The 24171-nt window shown below is 47.7% G+C and overlaps 1 protein-coding gene across 1 annotated transcript in view; it reads right to left on the reverse strand.

The window, feature by feature from the left end:
• The window catches only part of LOC146202850 (uncharacterized), a 426668-nt gene that overhangs the window by 104978 nt on the left and 297519 nt on the right, over positions 1–24171 (reverse strand). Inside the window, exon 3 of the mRNA XM_084602213.1 lies at positions 7270–7331. Within this exon, the coding sequence (XP_084458339.1) occupies positions 7270–7331 (62 nt within the window). The remainder of the gene's footprint in view (positions 1–7269; positions 7332–24171) is intronic.

Consider the following 24171-nt stretch of genomic DNA (forward strand, 5'->3'; position numbering starts at 1 on the left):
GTTGCTCCTGCTTGTTGCTTGAGATGCCACCTCCGATCACAAGGTGTTGTGGCTTGTAGCTTCAGATCCACCTCCAATCACCAGATGTTGTGGCTTGTAGATTCAGATCCCAACGCTGGGCACCAGTCGTTGTGCTTGTAGATTCAGATCCCACCGCTGATCACCAGTTGTCGTGACGCTGGGGCTACGTCGACCCGGCCTTCACTTGGTAGCGTGCAGAGACTCGGGGTTGAAGTAGGATTGAATCTTCGAAGTTGGTGAAATATGTACAAGCAGGTTTAATGGCACTTTGAGAAAACTTATTTACAATATTTACACGAAAAAAGAAGGGTACATCAGCAAAATGGCAAGCGTTAAGGGTTCATAGCGAGAAGCGACTGGATGAGCCGTTTACCCAGGGCCCAGAGCGACATTTCGTGCTCTGCAGCGTCCTTAAAAACCCCCTATGTCCAGCCCCTCTCTGAAGATGCTGACCAACCAAATCCAGGGCACGCCCCTCAGGTATCGGCATCCAATCGAACACATCACTGCACTGATGGTCTGAAGCACTGACTGGTCCGGCATTCATTCGTTGGGCGTGATCACTTGTTGGCGGGAAAAGCTTGGGAACGGCGAGGAGAGGAGGTACATTTCTATTCTTCAGCAAAGAAACCACAGGCTGGTTCTGGGGGTTTTACTTCTCAGAAACCCGAGTGCACGTGGCGCCGCATAGGGCTCCCAACATGGTCCCTTTTCGACAATTGCAAATCTTTCCTGCATTCCCGGGAAATCACTTAATGGCCGTATGAGTCATGCTCTTCTCTTGTCCTGCACGTCAGCGGACATGTCACTCTGTCGTCTCCTTTGGATAGGAGGCATTCATCACTGGAGGATAGCACTTCTCGACTGGAAGGGTGAACAAAAGAAAGCACTTCCTGCTATTTCCCGCAGGGGGACGTTTCTTTGTGTTTTTCCAGACGTTCTCTTGACAGGGCCAATTTGGCATTTGCAGGTTGTCCACAAAGCAAAACATGCTTACAAAACAGGATTCCTGGAAACAGGCTCACTTAGAGCCAATGGACCATCACCACATATTCACAAAACTTTTCCATGCCCACAGGCGAACAATAGAGCGCGCAAATGCGGATGCTTGGTCGTAACAGTATGTATGTATGTATGTATGTATGTATGCGGAGTTAAAAGTTGCAAACATTTTTTTTTTCTTACGAGCCAACGAGAATTTCTCAGACACGGCTCAACCGCCGTACGGGCGCATAATAACTGCGGTCTAGAAGCAGTTTTCGAAACAGTTCAGGATTTTTGTTTTGACATATTGCTCATTCTTTGGGTTTCACAACCTTTTCTGCCTTGTGCAGAATGCGAAGAAATAGTTGAAATGACTGTTGTGAAACCGTAAAATAATATTTAAAGCATTTAAAAGTACAATAGTAAACTTTCTGGGTGTTTCATATTTGAGGAAAGGTAATAGAAGGGTATTCCAGGTCGCTATTTATAAAAGCGCAATATATTTTTTTACACTGAAAAGTTTAAGCCATGCATGAAATTTTTTATTTGTAACCATTCTTCTTTGCAGTAAAAGTTGTTATGAAATCGGTTTAGCCATGCAGCCCAGCATTCTACGTCGACTCTAGGCCATGACTAAATAGTGAATTAACTTATCTAACACCTGACACTGAGGGCAGGTTACAACTGAATTGAGTTCAATTGAGTTTATTACCGCCTGTAATGGTGGACAGCTGGGAAGTTGGATCCATTTGATACATAATTCAATTGCCGCTTGCTCACCGTCGCAGGTAGAAAAGTGGAGAGAGAAATCATCTCCTCATTTAGCTGGAGAAGGAAACGTAAAGTGCGAGAGGTGGGGAACATATAGGGTGGCAGGCGACTTACGGCCTGATGGCTTGGAAGGTTATAGCGTACAGCTTTCTCCGAGTCATGCGCTATGCTGCATGGTAACCCTTGCTTTGCTAATTGTTTTAGGGTGAAAGCTTTTCTAGGCTCATGGAACGAAAGCCAGTGCGCAAAATCTGTTGACGCCTCCTTTAGGCATTGGATCTGCGCGCGAGATTCCGCGAGGTGTGTTTTCCTTCTCTAACGTCCCTGCCATCTGCAGTCTCGCACTTAAACGTGTTAAGGAACGCTACGCTACAGGAGCGATGTTGTACCGTTTAAACTCACACTTGCCGGAGAAAGTGTGACAGATACAGCTGCGCCTTACTTTCCTCTAAACCAATTATAGTTATATGTAGCACTACAACGAACGCCGATAAGAGGCAAACGATGAGAGGTAAATGATAGGACAGTAAGGGTATGTTTTCGCCATTCTCTTCTTAAGAGACATTTAAGAGACCCTTTAATTTTTAGATTGTCTTTATATCGTTCGCGCGCTTAAGATAGCGGCGACAGTACGATATTATTTTTTTCCCCGACAAGCCGACAGGGTAATAACCACGGTAACACCATTACTTTTTCTTTCTTTGTTTTTAAATCGAAGATCAGCGAGCGCGAAGTCTAGTTAATTTGGAACGGAACTGCTCTTAGTAACAGCGGGTGATTTTCTTTAACGCTTACTGATTTTTGTTTTAAAAAACTATGCGAGAAGCGTCGGTGTAGTCTGTGCAGATGGACTGTACAGCAAGGTGGATATTATGCGCATACGTGACAGAGCTCGATAATAATTAGCTATAACTAATCAATTTTATTTTGGGACAATAAAACATCGCGAAATTGAAAGGCATCAGCACCAAAAGTGAGCCAGGTTATTTTTAAAATTTTCCTAACCGTCACTGTGGCTCGAAATAACGAACGCAAAAAAGAAAAAGAAAAAACGCATTTGAAACAAATGGAGTTGTTTTTTCCACGTGTCATGTTTATACGTCTGTAAAATGGTTTTGGCTGCGCGTAGTGTCGGCGCCGAAATCACATTAGCTCATTCTACATGATAAAATACAACCATGAAACCTTTGTTTGCTGCATTATAAAAGTAAGAAAACTCAATATTTTAAATATGAAGCGTATAGTAAAGCGTATACCGTCCACCGTGAGCGCTTACCGCGGCCGCCATTGCCCACGAGCAGATGACACCGGGTGCCTGTATCATGTAGCCCATTGGATTGTACATGCGCATTTGGCTGCCGCGGTGAGCGCTGACGGTGGACGGTACACGCTTCTCTGAAACTCTCCGCTAGAATTGTTGACCATTTCCATCGGCACAGCGTCAGCACTGTAATTCGCTCAACGTAACTTAGCTTTTGTATGCATATGGGAAACCCATCTTATTGAACACTGCCGTGGGTCAAGTCCCGGCATTGACATTTTATTTATCTTTTTTTTTTTACTCTGTCTTTGCAGTCCGCCCTTCTTAGCGCCGACGCCTCCTTCGAACATAAATGCAAGCAAACTGTGTCTTGTAATTCGTTCACATGCGTTGTGAAAAAATTCGCCGCAAAGCACGCGCAGAAGCTTGCCCGCTAATCAAAAAGGCGTCGTGTCGCTCTCGTTGTCCGTATCGGGGAACACATCCAGCCCCGGCCATGACCTGTAGCTGCGAATAACGATACGGTAATGAGAATCTGACGTATTGAACGCCGACCAACCCCTCTTGTTCGTGAGAAAGCGGATGCGGCCGTGCGCCTGTCCCGCGGATATATGGGCTTCGGTTGGCGCGCACAGCCCGTCCGTTTCGAGAGGAAACAAAAATCGATCGGAAGGGGCTTAATTGAGCTTCTTCGATCCCTTTTGATTACAGCTGGAGAAGAATGACACGGGGAAGGAGGATGGAGAGAGACAGAAGGCGGGAGAGGGAGTCATCGGGTCTAAGGCAGCAGCAGGCCGCGGCGCGTGAGGAAGAGTCGATCAGCCCGTCGTGTCCAGCAGAGTTAACCAAGGGAAACTCGATGCCACCCTTCAACCCCCCACCCCGCTCCCCTCCCTTTTCCTTTCCTTCCTCCCTTTCTTTCGCGCGATCCGGTGTCTCGCTCACCGCGGCGGATTCGGTTGCAAGACCTAATTATGCTGGACCGGCGGCTATTCTACGCCTTTCGCTCATTGCTGCCTGACCCAGGCCTGTGATCCTTGGCGGCTGCCTTTTTCTATGGGCCAGGATTTTCTTACATCCTGGGAAGGAGCGGCTGGTGGCTTCGGTGCCCTTTTTGTTTCGCCCGGTGGCCGCTGGAGTCTCTCGGGTCGTAGGCACTAGAATTCCTCTCTCCTATCCCAAGGGGAATGCGTGGAAACAACGTGACAAAGCTCTGGCGGCCTTGTTCCAGCTGAGGGGAAGACACGCGAGACGCCGTAACGACGTATAGTTCAGCGGGTATGTCCTGTCTTTCACTGCTTTCTTCAACGCTCGCTCAAGATGCTGTCTGTCTTGCGGCTTCTATTTTCTACCTCCTCTCTCCACTTGTAACTATATCCGACTTCTCTACATCATTACCTCCTATCTGAAAAGCAGACACAGTTTTAAAGCTGCGCATTAATTGCGAAAGGATCGATCTTTGTGCGGCACTTATTTATTAGTATACATATTATTCCCTTTTTGTGTGTGCTGTCTAAAGTAAAGAAAGGAAAGGTATCCATCAATACGCTCACAATAATTCTTTTTTAGCTATTTGTTTTTCTGCCCTTCTACAAGTTAAGGCAAGAAGGCTAGTTGTTGGAAGGGTCAATAATGAAGCGATAATCAACCCTTGCCGTATGTGTTGCACCGTCCTTCACGATGGTTGAAGTCATCAAGCATGCAGTATCAGCATTCGGCGGCCATAAGAGGGAAGCAAAACTATGCCATGTGAAGGCTCGACCTTCCGCAACAGACCTATTTGCTGTTTTCTGATGTTCATACTGATTCTCAGAGCGATTTGATCCCCAATAGCGAATCAGATGTGACACAACACGCATGATGGCGTTCCAATTAAACCTCACTCTTTCTCCCGCAAACTATCTGAGCCCTCCTCGAACAAAATTCCTGGCTATGCATGTACCTGACAGGATCATAGAAACTACACAATCGGGCTCGCAGCCAGAAAAAAAGTTTCCGGGCGAAAACAAGACGTCTTGTATCAAGCCTGGCAGAGGCAGAAGGGGGAAGGGGGGGGGGGGGGGTGCTGACAATGATGTATATCGTTTCGCGACATGACTCTGCCAGCATTCTCGCTGGTATTAACAACACATGTCATCATGTCTTTAAACTACTGTAGGCAGAAGATTGGGCGTAGGTGATCTACTAAACGGGCTCACCTACCCACCTTTAACAACCCCTCCTTTCCTTTTGGCACCTGTAAGACAGACATATTGAAAAATGAGGTTCACAGCTTCGAATGGAAAGCTCAAGTTAGCAGTTGAAGACCTGCTTGAGCTGGTGTCCCGTGTTTCCAACGCATACTCAGCGGGGAATCTGTCGCGCTTCTACACTCAGCACTTATAAGCGCTGCTGTTAACTTAACCTGAACACTACGTAACTCGCGTCACCATCATTTCTGTTGTAATAAAAAAGACCTTAGATGCTAGAGCAAAGCTGTTTTGTGAGACAAGGGCTACGTGTAACTCAATGTGACTTATTGAGCATGTCGAAAAATCGAAAACCTCAAATGGCTGCTTCTAAAAATGCTCCTTCCTTATTTTGGGTAACCTTCGTACTTGAGGTATTGATGCAGTTACTCGATTGGGCAGTCGCGGCAGATACGCACAAAAATATTTGCCTTAGTCGTTGCCAATTTCGGAAAACGGTACCATGCACTGATAACTTAAGAAACCGGTTACATAGCTTATAGTCTTTTAAAACCTTTATTCCGCCCCCCCCCCCCCCGCTCCCATCAAAGAAAGTGAAATCAAAAACTCCAATTTTTAGCTCACATGGCGCATCTGGATAGCATTCTTCCCTTCCGCAAGCAGGTAAACGCGGAAGTTTTCGATTAGCGCATGGCACCGACAGCGTACGACATGAGCCCGGAAGAAATTTTATCGCGCAGCTACCGCTGCAAAGGACAACACAAAAGGAACATCTTCAACATGGCGGTGCTGCCGCGTTATTAATTCAGCCGCCTCCGAAGCTGGCAGCTGGTCAGGCAAGGCTAAAGTAGCTGATCACGCAAGAATCTGAGCGCAGCAAAGAATACCCCTGCGCTTGCGATACCGGACGTAAAGTGGCTTATGCAATGAACGGATTATTAACCTTTCTCGGCACCATAATGGGGCACAGCTTTCAGCTCTGTAATTCGATAATCCAGCGAGAAAAAGCGGCCAGCGCAGAAACTAACTTTCGTCGAATTAATCTCGTCGCTGCTTCCTTTACGAAGCGCAAGCCCGAGCTAGTTTTTAAAAGCCGGTTACATAAATAAGTGTGCGCGCGAGACCACGCACCTAGCAGCGACTGTGCTGGAAGAAATAGCGCGTAAGGTTTGACGGCTATGGGAAAAGAACAATCCATAACGAGCGCTGCCCCGTGCTTTTCTTTTGACTGTCCCTCGCTGTATGCGCTTTTTACCGCCCCGTTATGGATGCAAAACACTGACCCCATTTTTATTATACTACGGAGAAAGAGAGAGACCAGCTCATGAAGAACGCATAATTATAGCCGCATAACGCCTTCGCATTCAAAAGCACGGAAACGCAACGCGAGATAAATGACGTGTGAGGCTAACGAAAATGGCAGCTGAGCACTCGCGAGCCTGGATTAACTTCGGTCAAACTACACAGTCCGAACGTGGCTTAGACCTCGGCTGGCGCATTTCGTAGTGCGCCTTTTTCTACCCTCGGAGGAGTATCGTGAGCCACACGAGGAATGAGGAAAGAAGGCACAATGTATGGAAATAAGACAACGCGAAGAGACGGCGCATTCCCGTGATTCGCCGCGAATGTACGAGAGAAAAAGTAAGTACGCACCGCGGATCAAAGGGAAAGAGAGCGAGCGCGAAGGGGAAGAAAGTTAAAGAGCAAACAACCCCGGGGGCCAAGAAGAGCGGCTACTAACGAGCGCCGAAGAAGAGGAGCGGGCGGTTTGGAAGTGGCAGCACGTGGTGCCTAAGGAGAAGCGAAGCGGCCGGCGTACGTTTCATTCCAAGTCTCCATCCCAGAGCGCACACGGCGGCCGTCCGCGCGTGCTTTAACGAGAGGGCAAATAGTGGTTCGCTTCATGCGCAGCCACGGGCCGACCTCCGTGTTTACCGCAATTTGAATAATGCTCGCCGAGGCCCCTGGGCGCGTCCGTCCGATGCGCAAGCAACAGGAGGAGCGGGCTCCGCGCAAGAGGAAAAACAGAGGGTCCACACTCACCGGTGGTCCTGGCTCGCCCGGGTCTCCCTGCTTGCCCCTCTTGCCGCGCTTCCCGGGCGGACCTGAGCGGAGAGAAAAGAGAAACGAAGAACGGTTGAGTGACGCAAGGAGGGAGGAGAAGATGCGCTCCCCTTTGGCGCCCAATTACCTTCCTTCGCGCGCTAACGCCAACAGACGTTCATTTTTGCCCGGCAGCGCAGCAACGTGTCCGATGTCTACACACGCAGACCACGACTCTCGCGTGCCTGCCGGACCCGACTAATCTGGTTGGGAAGGTGAGGCACAAAAATAAGTGAGAAAGCTGTAGAACCCGCGACAACAGCTTCGTGCGCTGTGGCTTTCGCCCGCGGTGCGAGTGTGCAGGCACGCATGCAGTACGGGCCGCTGTTTGCATTCGATTAACTTGTTGCGCGTTCTCCGTCAGCAGTGTAAGCACGTGCGCGTGGATATGTACGCGCTTCGCAGAGCAGGCCCGTTTAAACGGTGCAACACGAGCCGGCAGGTGTGAGAAAAACAATGAACAAAAAAAAAAAAAAAAAAAGGACAGTAGCATAAATGATAGTCTACGCCTCCCGACAGAAAAGCGGAAGCGTAGCCGTTATACCTCGGGGCTTCTCACGCTGGGTTTTTTTTTGTGCGTGTCGTCGGGAGCACGAAAAACGCACGCGCGACCCTCTTGGCACAGTTCATGCTCATTAACAAATAGACGCTGGGCGAAAAGTGGGTGCTCGTCATAATACACGAAGGAAAGAAGCCAACAGTCGGCGAGGCCAAGGAAAGCATTGGGGATTGTACTTTGTCTTTTTTTTTTTTTTAATTTTTACTTCGATACTCACATACGTTAGTAATGTAATCTGTTCAGGGGAAAGATAATTAGACGCAAAGTAGAAGAAAAAACAACGTGCCGATGGTGGGAACCAAAGCCACGACCTCCGAATATCGCTTCCGGTGCTCTTCCAACTGGGCTACATCGGCCGCTGTCCCCCCTGCTACATTTTGGGTATTAATGTTGTCTGTATACGAACCTTGACAGTGTTCACCAGCGCCACATTCAACCAAAGCGGCGGATGTGGAACGTCCTGTGTTACCGCCAGCGTCACGTAGAACGTGATCAAGAGCGAGGGCGAAAGCTGTGCTAGAACCCTCTTACGCTACCTATGGCTTCAAGACTGCCAGAACCGAGACCCCCGTAAGCTATAAGCAGATCAATTAAGGGGAAATGAGGGTGCTCGTAATAATACATGAAGGAAAGAAGTCAACAGTCGGCGAGGCCAAGGAAAGCATTGGGGATTGTACTTTGTCTTTTTTTTTATTAATTTACTTCGATGCTCACATAAATTAGTAATGTAATCTGTTCAGAGGGTTGTTTTTTCTTCTACTTTGCGTCTTATTATCTTTCCCCTGAACGAATTACATTACTAATTTATGTGAGTATCGAAGTAAAAATAAAAAAAATAGACAAAGTACAATCCCCAATGCTTTCCTTGGCCTCGCCGACTGTTGGCTTCTTTCCTTTGGGCGAAAAGTAGGCATACGTTCTCCGGACATGAACGCAAAGTGAGCGTGCGCACGTGGACAAAGATGAGGACATTTTTTAGACGGAATCTCGCGAAGTGTTTTTATTCGAACTGGTGAGTTTTTCGGACATCTCCTCTACGGCTTTCCCATAGCGTGAGTCGCTTCAGGACGTTAAGCACCACTAACCAACCAATATAATTCCCATTGGTCGAGACGTGTAGACACAGCAAAAAAGAAAACACAAAAAAAAAAACAAAAAAAAAAGACAGCATAGAGGTGACTTCATTATCCATAGCTTCTAATTAGAAGCACGCTAACTCTACCGAGAGGTTACGATTGATTGATTGATTGATTGATTGATTGATTGATTGATTGTTAATTGAATGATAAACTTTATTACCTTAAGATCAAGTGTTAGGGGTAGTGGGTTAGGAGAGAGTTGGTGAGGGAGCAATGGTCGACAGTCCTTGGTCCAGGAGACCGAGGACTGCCGACCATTGCGGCTCTGGCTCACTACCCCAGCATGCGCCGGTGCTGCGCGTCCGAGTTGGCTAGAAGGTCCATGCAGTGCTCAGGACTAGGGACATTTATTTCAGGCATTGTGGGGCTAGCCCTACATCCCCATGTGGTATAATATAGCCGTTTCTCCGCACCAGACGAAATCGCTTTTGTATCGTGTGGGCCGTATGAAAAAGCAAAAGTAAAAAGTAATAATAATAATAATAATATTATTATTATTATTATTATTATTATTATTATTATTATTATTATTATTATTATTATTATTATTATTATTATTATTATTATTATTATTATTATTATTTTACTTTTGCTTTTAATGTATCGCATTTCCTCTGCACCAATCCAATTTTCGTGCATTAGCTCGCGCTAATGCACTCGTTCCACCTTCGGGTCAGCCTGCTGCGGCCTGAATTTCTCGGCAGTTCATAAACATGGGCTCCCTGAGTTCGGTTTCCCCCACTTATGGTCTTTTGTGATCGAAGTTCACAAGAGTAAGCAACAAGCACGTGTAAATAATGAAATAAGTTTTTTCATGAACAACAGCAGTGTCGCTATCTGTGCGGAGGCCAATATTAGTGCATCAAGAAGGCGATTGGCCACTTAGAATGCGGCAACGTGTACACGAAGTTTTTCGAAGCTGGTGAAATAGTTGCGTGCAGCGTGGACGGACGTATGCAAGCTTATTTCGTTGCTCTATTTTCAGACTGTCTGAAAACGAAGCGCTGCTCTAAAGTGGAAAACGGCCGGTCATCGTCACGGCACTGTAAAGTTGATGCCGGCCGGCGCAGTATCGCCGTGCTCGGCGGGGATAGAATACAAATACTTTAGACTGTAGAGAGAAAAAAAAAAATAGTACACGTGATATCGCCTTTAGCAACGCCTTTTCATCCCGCGAATTTTTAAAGAAAATTTCTTGTTTAACTTTACCCCGCCGGGGTGGCGCAGTGGTTACGGCACTAGACTACTGTTGCCAAGGAGGCGGGATCGAATCCCGGCCTCGGCGGCTGCTTTTCGGCGGAGGCGAAAAGCAAGGCGCCCGTGTGCTGTGCGACGTCAGTGCATGTTAAAGAACCCCAGGTGGTTGAAATTTCCGGAGTCCTCCACTACGGCATCTTTCATAGCCTGCATCGCTTTGGGACGTTAAACTCCACAAACCAAACCAAATCTTGTTCAACTTCATTACAGTTTTAAAATTACCAGTACACATTCCAAAGTACGCTAATAAGTCACATTCACTATAACGCATTCGCTAGGCGTCCCTCTAACAGGCTTGGCACCAGCGACAAATGCCAAATTTTCTTGTTCCGGTTCTCTACCGGTTCTCTTGCGGACAGCACACTCAGGAAATATCCGTCAGAGCTCGTAGCCTTGTCTTATATAGGGAACGTGCACTTACGTCACAGTGGCTGTCATATTGTGGTGGAGGCACGGAGATAGGCTGCACGCACATCTAACCATATTATCGCCATATGCTCTGGGTTTGCAACGTTGAAGCTGTGCTCTGTGCCACAAAATGGCGCCCTTGATGTCACACATGAATACCTCCTTTTTATATGCAAGGAATTCTGAAGACATAAAACTACGCAGGAGACAGGACCCAGAAAAGATGCAGACAGGAAAGATGCATCACACACTTTTATATGCAAGGGTCGCCACAGCCGCGAACGGTAAACGACGTGCACCTTACATCAACTTCCATATATTATTTATGTTCTTTACTCGCACACACCAGTGGTATTTATCACGCCCCCAATGAAAACTACATGAATACGTACTTAATGAATATATAGAAGCGGAACTACGCTGTAGAGCTGTCACTTTTGTGGCGGTGGTCAGCAGCACAGCGTTGCACGCAATTCGCGGCCCCTGAAGAGCGTGGTTCTCTAAGAGAAATATCTCCATTAAGCTCACGGCTCTGCTGCAGAGTTTTGACGCACACCAGGCTCCATCGCAGGCAATCATGAAACGCGGTAATCTACGCTGTCCCTGAGTGTATGGACTTCAGGCAGGCCGCGATGGGCCCATGCATGCACGTGCGGGAAATTTAATTACCGATATGACCGCATAGCGCTGCTTTAATTACGGGGTTCTGACGCATCAATCAGCGCCCTAAAACGCCGTGTTTAATTTCGATAAACAAAACAGAAAAAACGCACGGTAAGTTATCTTGGCTGGAGGAACGATAACGGATGAAAATGAAATTATTCATTTGCTCAAAAATGGGTTGAACCTGCCTTTAGGTGCAGTATTTTATTATTGAAGTCTTACTGGGGGCTTCCGCGGAGCCCGAGCGGTGGGTGCACGCATGTGACACCCCAGCCAAAAACTAACCACCTCAGGGCTCTTAAAGGCAGGTAATAAGCGCATATAGTGGGGAAATATAGCTTTCTGCAACGATATTATAGTAAAGACATCTAGCTTATAGCACCAGTAAAAGAAGTGTGCTGTCGAGCCTGCGGCAGCGATATAATGCCTTTTTTTTTTTTTTTTCGTAGCTGCTGTTGTATATGCTTAGTGATGTTGAGTACCGATAACGATTGCTTCTTTTATCACGCCTGAAGGTCGACTTGAAATGTGGGGCCTCTGTGCTTTCATCGAGCAGGCGGGCTTAAAGTCCCGCTTGCTCTTCGCCAGGTAGTGCGTGCGTGACACGAACGCTCCATGTGTGGTACCTTGGACGGATGCTGCCGGGCGCCCCACCCCGGCAGCTTGTGCACTGTGTCGCGCGCGCGATCTGTCTGTGATAGGACGCTACATGCGCGCGGCTATGTATTATACACCTTTGTAACTATATTGTAAACAATTACAGTGGCCGCTCGCACGCAGTCGTTTGTGGACAGTGCTCGGACAGTTGCGCGCGAGCGACGCGAACTCGTCCTTTTTTGTTTTTTTTGTAAATAATGTACAAAGCACCCCCTGTCCTTTCATGCTATCGCTACCCTCTGTACTCCGCTCGCTATCTTCTGCCTATCCCCTCATCTTTCACGCCGGCCGCAGCTACGGGGCTCCAGATTGTAGATAACATTTGCCGCGGGTGGCAACACTCTTTTCCTTATTTTTGATTATTTAATAATATTACACCACTACCACCACCGCCACCACCACGAAGAAAGGCGCCGGTGCGGGCAATGCCATTAAGGACAGCGAGCTTTTTTTTTCAACTCAACGGAGCTGTTCTGTCATATATAATGTAAACTAAACGTAACGTATGGCTGAGCCGCAAGCTTTGGACGCGAGACACACTGAGATGGAAAGGGGAGAAGTGCCGGTCGCTGAAGTTTAGTCATTCGTGAGGTAACAGTTCAAGCAGTTTTGCATCTTTCTCTAGTGATATTCTGGACAGCCTTATGAGGCTAAATTCAAAACGTATTCCTACCCAATGAAGCGCAAGCAGATGTAACGGTGCATCTTCTGTCTGTTAATGACATGAATTCAGAGCGGCCGCCATTTTGGCCAGGTGCAGTCACGGCCAGTCTAGAGGGAGAGAGCGCGCGGTCTTTCTTACGGCCTTCTCAATCGCCGCGTGAACAATGGGAATTTTTCTCCTTGAGTTACGCTCTCCGCCGCCGCAAGGGGCGCGACCTGCTCACTGTTCGCTCCGCATCTGCTTCAGTGGCGGCGGCTGGCTTTTGTCTGGTTTCGCGCTGTCGCCCGCGGGTTTCGTGGTGAGTGCAGCCCCTAAATGATAGATTATAGAAGGTAGGTGCTGCAGCGGCATCCTGTCAGCGTGCTACACACGTGAATGGTGTCTTTATATTAAAAAACACTGTCGCTCAGCAAACGTTCGACAAGCATATGACATATATTGCGGCATGGTATCTACTTTTGTTCAGTTTATTCTGAATTTCTTTCGAAGCCTGTACAAGAAGATGAATAGAAAAAATGAATGAGCAGTGCTCACATCGAAGCTTTTTCAAGGCAAACATAACAGCAACAATGGCAAAACCGTCTTTCAGCGCTAGATGAGAAACCATCGAGGTAACACCGAAGATGAAAATAATTGTATAAAAATGCAATGTAAGTTGCGCAATGCTTACATGACATAAAGTATTAGTATAAAGTCAGAGTAAACTCTTAAGTTTTGAATTATTAATTTCGCTATAATTTATAGACCAGCAAATGTTTTATGTTGTACTATGAACATTATTTTAATTTTGCAAATAAACGTTGGTTTAATGAAATGTTTACATGATATCATGATTATTTCATGAAAAAACAGGAAATATATTTCAAGCACTAATTCCTAGCAATATTTTCTTTCTTTTTCTAGTATGTTTTTGAACTAATAGTTCCTTGTAACTATCTGTGCAGTAATGCCTCAGGCGCCTTAGAGAGCAATCGCTGCCCCATTATTTTGGTAGAATGCTTTGCTTATTACGCATTCGCCACTGTTACTCAAGGGACACTCCTCAATAATGGATATAAAAGCTTTTCTCTGTGCTATTTATTCAGAGGTGACTGTAGGAGTTGTATGTCGCGCTGTATTGCGTAGTTGTGTACCGTCACCAATGGTAGGCTACATGCTCGTGCAGGGTTGTTTTATCATTTTCAAGAACGCTACAATAATGCTGCATATATATTAGATATATGTTGTTAAAATGTTTATAGAAAGGTTATGCTAACGTTTATTTATAGCTGTATTAGGCGTTAAAGAAAAAGAACGTTAGGAACACCGAAATAACATTTGACCAAAACTGAAATTGAACACTACAGTAATATTTTGAGCGATAGCTGGGCTGAAATGGAGGAGAACAAAAAAAAAATTAATTACAGTCGTGCCTCATTAATATGGACAGTTTTGTTCCCGAGCAAATTTGTCCGACGAGTTGTCCGTAATAACGAATCGCGAATAAAATTTTTTCAAATATTATTCCATGATAGGATCTGCTTCTGCGCATAGTGGGGTTCATTGAAGTTGCAATTAGACAATATTTTTGCCGCTCCAATGTCATTATCCTCGTTGTAATTATGCCAGAAATAACATAGTTCCGCTTCACTCGCCTGGATATTGAGAGCCTTCAACGGATCTTCTTTCATTTGTACATACCATAATCTTCTTTCTTTTGTACATACCATCGTCATCGTCCCGCGGCGCCGGCTCCAGCACGCGCCTGGGTTCTCCATCAGATTAAAACGCTGACACGGCGTACCTTGCCTTGCCGTCACGACTTTGGCGTCTCGACCTGGCCTTCTTTCACACGTGGTGGAGGTGAAATTTGATCCCCTTACTGCCTTGTGCCCTGCCTTTCGCTGGAGCTACGTTCCGGTCGCCGTTTGGCAACAACCACCATCGCTATGTCAACCGAGAGCAGTCCCGACCCGGCCGGACCCTCTACCTCGGCTACACCGCCGCCTCCCACTGTGCCCACTGTGCCCACACGACAACGCGACCCGCCGCTGTTCGCCGGTCGTCGCGACGAGGACGTGGATGACTGGCTTGACACTTATGAACGCTGCAGTGCCTACAACCGGTGGGATGACGCTTTAAAATTCCTCAACGTTTCCTTCTACCTGATTGAGGTCGCGAGGAATTGGTTTATCAACCGCGAGCCCCACGCCACTAACTGGCCCACCTTCAAACAGCAGTTCCGCCAATACTTCGCCGACCCCGCAGTTCGGACTGAGATCGCGAGGAACAAGCTCGCTTCCCGTCGTCAAGGTCCCGATGAGTCGTATGCCTCTTACATAGAGGCCATACTTGCACTTTGCCGGCGTATTAGCCCCACCATGCCTGAACCTCAACGCGTGCACCATGTCATGAAAGGAATCAATTTTGTGGCTTATAACACCCTACTTGCCCAGAATCCATCAAGTGTTGATTCCATTATTACGACCTGTCAACGACTCGAACAGCTGCAGTCCTCCCGATTGCAGCCCGACTTCTCTACTGGCCCCCCCCTCTACTGACTTCGATCTACGAACCCTAATTCGAGCGATAATCCGCGAAGAGCTCCAAGCCTTGAGCCCTTTCTGCCGGCACGGGTGTGATCACTCTTCTTCTAATGACGCCAGCCTCCGCACCATCATTAAAGAAGAATTGGCAACTATCACCCACCCTGTCGCACCTGACCCTCCTGCACCTCGTACAGCGCCGACTTATGTTCACGTTGCTGCATCCCCTCCTCCTTTTGTCCCCCCCCACGACAAGCACCGCCCTACAACCACATCAACGCCGTGACGACGGCTCAGCCTACGCCGCCCTATTACGCACCTTGGCGCCCCTCTCGCCCAGTCTGCTACTACTGTGGAATCAGAGGACATATTTCCCGCTTCTGTCGTCGACGCATTCAGAACGAGCGGCGTGGTTACGACGCCTTCGAAAGTGACGTACCCGCATATTATCAGCGACGATCTATTCACAGCCCACCTCGTCGATCCTCTCCACCACCGGTATCCTCGTCTGAACCAAGTGGCGCCCATGTTTCCCGATGCCGGTCCCTTTCCCCATACCGCCGCTCTGTTTCTCCACTTCGACCAGCAACAACTGTTCCTGTTCGTCATTCGGAAAACTAAGCGATGCAGTTTCCGGAGGTGAAACTGCACTCTGCGAACTTACCAAAAGTCCTCCTCATCTCCCGCACAATATGATTTCCGTTTTAGCTGAAGGATTACCGGTCGAAGCTTTGATTGACACAGGGGCTGCAATTTCTGTTATTCGCGCTGATTTATGCCACTGTTTGCGGAAAGTAACGACACCATATGATGGACCTGAACTTCGTGGAGCAAATGACGTCCCTCTACATTCTTCAGCCGTGTCATTCATATGACAGACAGTGATTTTTCATCTGACATGTCTGAAGGACGTCATTCCCTCATTGCCGCAGTTGACACTGTATTGCCTCCACAGTGCGAAAAACTTGTTACCGTTGTTTCGGAACACATCACTGACGGGGATGTACTTATTGCACCATCTCATCGCCATCTTTCACGTGGAATCGCCTTCCCATCAAGTCTTGTACGATTCCGCAGCGGCTCAGCGATAGTAGCTGCCACGAACACATCCCGTGAATCCATCGTCCTGACTGAAGGAACTTCCCTGCCATGCATAGTGGATGCTCACCCTAAGTCCATTATGGTGCTCACCGCCCCGCTACCTCAGCAACGTGATTCATCGCACGTCTCTCTTCCGATGCTGTCGAAGACAATCAGTCCGGACCTCACGCCGCATCAACGCAAAGAATTGCTGAAATTGCTTCAAGCCCATCAAGCCATTTTTGATGCCACTTCCCATCCACTGGGACGGACTAGTGTTGCACACCACCGCATCATTACTGAAGGTAACTCGATCGTACGCCGACGACCTTATCGGGTTTCTCTCTCGGAGCGAAAAGTAATCGAAGAAAATGTGAATGACATGCTCCGTCGCGATATTATTCGTCCATCAACAAGCCCATGGTCTTCCCCAGCAGTATTAGATAAAAAAAAAAAAAGGACGGATCGGTACGATTTTGTGTTGATTATCGCGCACTAAACAAAATTACCCGTAAAGATGTCTACCCGATGCCGCGAATAGATGACGCCCTTGACTCTCTCCAAGGCGCCGAATATTTCTCGACCTTGGATCTCCGCTCAGGTTATTGGCAAATACCAATGCATGAGGGCGACAAAGAGAAAACCGCTTTCGCAACTCCCGATGGACTTTACGAGTTTAATGTTATGCCCTTTGGCCTGTGTAACGCACCAGCGACATTTAAAAGAATGATTGATACGGTACTTAGTGGCCTAAAATGGAGAACCTGTTTATGTTACTTGGACGACATTGTTATCTTTTCGGCAACCTTTAACGACCATCTCACGCGCCTGAATGAAGTCCTGAAGTATCTTTCTTCAGCGGGCCTTCAGCTCAACACCAAGAAGTGCCACTTTGCACAAAAGGAAATTAAAATATTGGGACATCTGGTTAGCAGTGACGGCATTCGTCCAGACCCAGATAAAATCAGCGCGGTCTTGAACTTTCCTCGTCCGCAACGGACTGCAGATTTGCGCAGTTTCCTCGGCCTGGCGTCATATTTTCGGCGTTTCATAAGGCATTTTGCAACTATTGCTGCGCCACTTCATGAACTACTTAAAGCGCGCAGCTCTTTCGTGTGGACTGAACAGTGCAACACTGCTTTTACCGACCTAAAGCACGCCCTCACATCAGATCCCGTTCTTGGCCACTTCAGTGACAGCGCTCCTACCATCCTGCACACTGATGCCAGTGGTCACGGTCCTGGCGCTGTCCTTCTGCAGCGCGATGCAACTTCGCGTGAGAAAGTCATTGCCTTCGCCAGTCGGACCTTGACTCCAGCTGAGAAAAACTACACCATTACCGAGCAGGAATGTCTTGCCGTCGTCTGGGCTGTTCAAAAGTTTCGCCCCTACCTCTATGGTCGGCACTTCACAGTTGTGACCGATCACCATGCTCTTTGCTGGTTGTCTTCACTGAAAAATTTAACAGGCCGACTTGGTCGCTGGATTCTACGCCTGCAAGAATATAATTTCGACGTCGTTTATAAATCGGGTCGCCAACACCAAGACGCCGACGCTCTTTCTCGCTGCCCACTTACGGAATCAGCCTGCTGTTTTTCTTCGCAACGAATTTCCACTTCTGACCACAGCCGACCATCTCTTCCCCCGACGCATATCACAGCAGTTTCTTTTGACGATTCTGAGCATATCACGCGCTCCGCTCGCAGCAATTAGCTGATGCCTACTGTCGGCCCATCATCGACCGCCTTAACGGCGCTTCCAACCCGCCCAATGCTAGGCTTCGCCGACAGCTTCGCAATTTTAAACTCGAAGATGGCATACTACGCCGCTACGTGAATTGCCCTGATGGAACTCGTTGGCTCCCTGTCGTGCCGCGTGCGCTTCGCCCACGTATACTGGCGGCTTTCCACGATGACGCTACTGCAGGTCACCTTGGTTTTGACAAAACATATGACCGCGTGAAAAGACGATTCTTTTGGCCTGGCCTATCTTCTACCGTAGCTAACTACGTCGCTTCCTGCATCTGTGCCAACGCCGCAAGCGGCCGACTTCTTCGCCCGCTGCAGCCTCCTACAGCCTCTTCCATGTCCCGCCACGCCATTCGACGTAGTCGGCATCGACTTATATGGTCCCCTACCTCTCTCCGATGGGGGTAACCATTGGATTATAACAGCCGTTGACCACCTTACACGCTGCGCTGAAACAGCCCCTGTACCGACTGGTTCTGCCGAATGGGTAGCTAATTTTTTTTTGCGATCAATTGTCCTGCGTCATGGCGCTCCTCGGGTCCTTCTAAGTGACCGCGGGACGGCCTTCTTATCGACAGTCGTTGCCGAAGTTCTTCATGCGTCATCCACCCTTCACAAGACAACCTCAAGCTACCATCCCCAGACTAACGGTCTTACTGAGCGATTTCATCGCACTCTATCCGATATGATATCCATGCACATCACACCGGATCACCGAAATTGGGACACTATTCTACCATTCGTCACATTCGCCTACGATACAGCAGTACAGCGGACTACCGGTTACTCTCCGTTTTTCCTCGTTTTTGGCCGTCCTCCCACTACAATGCTCGACACTTTCTTCTTCTCTACGCCCGACTACTCCTCATCAGTACCAGCCCAGTTCTTATCCCGTGTGGCCAGATGCCGTCATCTTGCCCGCCTCAACACAGAAGCGCGCCAGGAAGACCGCAAGAGTCGCTACGATTCTACGCATCGTGCGGTCTCTTTTCGTCCCGGTGACGAAGTCCTGCTTTACACACCACTGCGCGCCCCGGGCCTTAGTGATAAATTTCAGCGCCGCTATCTTGGTCCCTACAAGATCATAAACCAAACTTCCCCCGTGAACTACCAAGTCACACCTGTTGATCCCCCAGCCGATCGACGCCACCGTGGAACTGAAATTGTTCATGTCTCCCGCTTGAAGCCGTTTGTGCGCCGCGGTGCATCGGTTGGTTAGGAGCGGCCAGGCTGGCCGCTTCCCACCCCCCGGGATGATTGTGTGAGCCTTCCACGGATCTTCTTTTATTTGTACATACCATAATCTTCTTCTTTCTTTTGTACATACCATCGTCATCGTCCCGCGGCGCCGGCTCCAGCACGCGCCTGGGTTCTCCATCAGATTAAAACGCTGACACGGCGTACCTTGCCTTGCCGTCACGACTTTGGCGTCTCGACCTGGCCTTCTTTCACAATATTTATACGCTTGACGGCATATCTTATGTCTAGATGACTTACTCTTAACACGGCTGTTCACATCACACGACTCTACGACCCGGTCGACTACCTAATTATGTTTTCTGCGAAGCCAAATTAAACTAAAGAGAAATAGTGTCTTCAGAGGCATTTATGCAATGCTGTAAATGATAAGAGCTGTGGTCTAGGCAATTTAACTTGTGCTGTGAAATATTAAACCACCAAATGAAAGGGCCATCATGCACTTTTTCACTGCGTACTACTGGCATCCTGCATGCAAAATGCAGGAAATAAAACATCTGGTTAGGAAAGTAGAGATTTTGTTCTCGGCACTGTCCATAACGCGACCAACACATATGATCTTCGAGGGGCTCTTTGCAATTCCACGCTGTCCACTGTCCGGACAGTGAGTTTCCACTTGGACAAGGTTGTGTCTTTTTTTGAAAAAGCTGTCGTGCACCTACCACACACAAATGTCCTTGAAGTCCTTCAAATCTTAATTCAGCCAGCACTTGAGAACTCACCTTTGCTGAGTTGCCCGGAAGGCATTGACAACAGCCATGCTATAAGGTCCGCTTCTTTAATATGTGAGAAATTTCTCAATCCTTCTTGTCAATTATGCTAAGAAAGTGACAGACAGGAACGAAAGGCCAGCTCCTTATGTGCACAAACCATCCAGAAAGATTTTGAGACTTTAATTTTCTAGCCGTATGTACCGTTTTGATGAATGAGTGCAATGTGTTAACTTTGAAGGACAGTTTTTTTTTATTGCTTGCCGCTCTTTTCAATTATGCATATTTGTTTATGCCCATTTCCTTGATTAAACGTTGTTTTTTTTATCACTGTATTAAACTGACTACGACTGTCTACGTGTGCGTCAGTCGCGAGACTACGTATACATCTGTTGTCTTTCAACCTACTGATTTGTTTTAAACGAAGCTAGAACAGCCCACTTCACTACACAGCTGAAATTTTAACTGTATGCGTAAATGTTTGTTCCTTACTCTGAATCTGAGAAGTGCTATGAATTTTCGTCAGTGCCTCTTTTGCTCTAAACGGAAGCGGCAGCGGTTGACAGAATATCCACCGAACAGTTTGCCATGCACTAGCGTAAGGTCGCGCTATACTTGCTTACAGCTTTCAAAGGCACACTGCATAAAATGGTACATATAGTTTTGTGAAAAATTTAGGGGCAAAAAGTGTTGATGTAAGTGCACCCGAAACTTCATTCGACCGTGCGCGACAGCACTGACGAAGGCGCGCGCGCTCTCGCGCGCATTATTGATTATTTTATTGCTCATACACGATAAATCAGACGTTGATTACGGCTTCTTCGTATAAGCCATAAGGGGTGAAATATCAGGATCTGCCAGTTGCAACCGATGCGGGCGGAGCGAAGAGCGAGCGCGCGTTTCCCTTGCGCGTGAACGGCTGTAGCGGAGGAGCAGCAGTGGGGCGGTGGCGACCCCACCGAGGCGCGGCGGGCGGTGGAAACAGACCCCATTGGAGAGGCCGTAAGAGAAGAGAGAAACGCGCTCTCCCTCGAGACCGGCCGTGGTGCGGTGTGCGCCTCCGTAACATGTAAATGAAACTTGACTAATATCTAGCAAGGAAAAAAAAACACACAAAACAACGGCATGGGCCGGGAATGTAATGCGAAGGCAAGATAACCGGTGGTCGATCATTCCAGCTCCTATAGGTGGCGCGGCGGCAGCAGGACATGGACGGAGAAATAAAGAGCATTAAGCAACAGGTGAAAAACACAGAAGGTAAAAATTGGATAAATTCGATGAAAAAAAAAAAAAACAGAGTGTGGAATTATACCGAAAGTGGAAAATGCAGATCAGGAAGGAAGATTTCTTTCATAACTCAAGAGGCAGTGCCCTACTTTTTGAAGCTAGATCAGGGTGCGTTAGAACACGCAGCTACAAAAAGAAGTTTAACAATGGAGATTACGCATGTGCTGTATGTGGAAACTCCAGTGAAACAATTGACCATATTATACTCGAATGCAATGGTATCCATCCGGAAGTTGATGCAGGTGCAATCACTGTACCTGAAGCTCTGGGGTTTAGAGATAACAGTGGCCGGGTGAATAAACCGGCGGTGGAAACTAGCAAAAAACGGCTGGAAGATTGGTGGCTTAAAAGCAGAGAAGTGACATAATGTTAGTAATCTAGGAGCAAAATTTAATATATAGAATGATGGTTTAGTTAACCATTCTAAATCAATAATTAAGATATATGGAGAAAAATGAGCATGATAGCTACTGCTACCACCCCGTTTCAATTCCATCCATCCATCCATCCATCCATCCATCCATCCATCCATCCATCCATCCATCCATCCATCCACCCACCCACCCACCCACCCACCCATCCATCCATCCATCCACCCACCCGTCCGTCCGTCCGTCCGTCCGTCCGTCCGTCCGTCCGTCCGTCCATCCATCCATCCATCCACCCACCCACCCACCCACCCACCCACCCACCCACCCACCCACCCACCCACCCACCCACCCACCCACCCACCCATCCATCCATCCACCCACCCACCCACCCACCCATCCACCCGTCCGTCCGTCCGTCCGGACCCGTCCGTCCGTCCGTCCGTCCATCCATCCATCCATCCATCCATCCATCCATCCATCCATCCATCCATCCATCCATCCATCCATCCATCCATCCATCCATCCATCCATCCATCCATCCATCCATCCATCCATCCATGGCGGCTGAGTCGGTGATAGCGCCGCTGCCGCTAGGCAGTCAGCGCATGTTTTGCCAAGTGAGCCTGCTCCTTAATGTGGTGGCATCGTTCGCGTGAGATTTGGCGTTTAAATAAACAGAAGTAAGTCATATTGTCGCGTAAACGAGGCCCCTCACAGTTGCCTCGTCTTCGTCGTCAGCGCATGCTACAATACCAGTCGTAATTACGAAACTATGTATGAGTTTGGCTGCACTAGTTTCAAAATAAGCGTTCGTTGATACGAGTGAGCATGGATTCGCTAGCTCGCAAATGAAAACTCCGCCACTATTGCCTGCATGTACTAAACATGCCGAATTAAAGGGCGACGAACTCTTTAAGCGGCAATTTTTCTGGTATTCACATTTTATTTTATGGCCGGCCATTAAGTGTATATATTGGTCACGTGCTCATATACCGAGCCTTATAACAGCTTGTTTGTCTTCAGTGTATATCATGAACACGACCGGCTTTATTACTAAAGCCGGTCGTGATCATGAGAAGTCTGGAGCATATATGTATGTTACTGATCAAAACAGTAGCGAAACGGTCACTTGAGCTTAATGAAACAGCCGAAATTAAGACTCGAGGTGTGTTCTTTGCATTACCACGAGAAAAGTGCGTGGTCAAGTAGGGAGAAGACATCTGCGAGGAAATGATTGCGTTTGTTCAGACCCATTGCTCTCCTCGTCCGAAAAATTAAAATACAACTGAGAAATGAGCTCACTTGATATCGTTATGTCGACGCGGTATGGCCAGGAAGCCATGCTTACAAATCTTATCCATCATTTTTTTTTTCAATTAACCACGTGATGATGAATCAGATTAAACTAAACCGCTGAATGACAGCCGTAACGAACAGCTGCACGCGGAGATATATAGGCGGTTATTAATGAAAGGGCTTCCTCTTTTGCACGTCCGCCTAAACATATCAGCTGCAGCGATTTCGTGCAGATGCGATGACATAATATTAAGCCCAAATTTAATGCGATTCACGGGCATCAACGCACTGACGACGCGGCTTTTTGCCTCCACAAAATACGGCGCTCAGAATCCACATAGGCCGTCAAGTCAAAACGTCTTATGAACCGGCCCAGCGAACCGAAACGCTGCTTTTTACACATTTGCTCCGTGACAGGAACAACATATTTGCTTTGTCAAACAGTATATTGATCTACACATCTAGGAATCGCCTAAATATTCATTTTCTGCTCGCATCTCCGCGCTCCAAACCAATGCCGTCGCCCGCGCGGCGCCGCCACCGTCGCTGAAACGACCGAATAATTGTGACAGAGTGAATTCCGAAGGAAGGAAAGCGTAGCAAGGGACGGCAGAATGTTAGGAAGTTAGGGCGGATGAGGTTAACAAAGTCTGCGAGGATTAGGTGAATGCAGCTGGCGCAGGACCCGGTTAATTTGAGGGATATGAGACAGACTTTTGGCTTGTAGTGAGTGTAGTGAGGTTGGCGACGACGATGGTATCTAGCAGATCAATTTCAACTATTCACAACACACCAAGACCCGCGTGGGCTACTTATCAGACAGCGATGACGCGATGTACCGTCTTTGCAACCAGGCTGCCCGATTTGCTTCTTAGCCCTGGAGGTAAGCGTTTTACAAGACGTGCCAAATTAGTAATCACCTGTGCGGAAGAAAAGCCCATCACTTTTATCTGTGTAGACCATTTTTTGCCTTTTGGAATAGATCAAGGGCTCCAAACACGGTTGAGAAGGAAACCCTGCAGCCTGGTTACTTTTGGCAAAGACGGTACATGGCATAGTGGTCGTCTTTAGATACTGTCTTGGGACAATGTTTCCATCCCCGTTGAGGGTTTATCGCGACACCACAGGAACTCTGTTGAGAGCTTGCGGTTGAACTCTCTCGACGCACACGCCACAGTTTGCCGAAGAAAACATGACCTCATAGCGGTAAATATATAGTAG

The sequence above is a fragment of the Amblyomma maculatum genome, chromosome 1 (assembly GCF_055883805.1).
Source record: "Amblyomma maculatum isolate TAMU_Amacu chromosome 1, ASM5588380v1, whole genome shotgun sequence".
Classification (NCBI taxonomy): Eukaryota; Metazoa; Arthropoda; class Arachnida; order Ixodida; family Ixodidae; genus Amblyomma; species Amblyomma maculatum.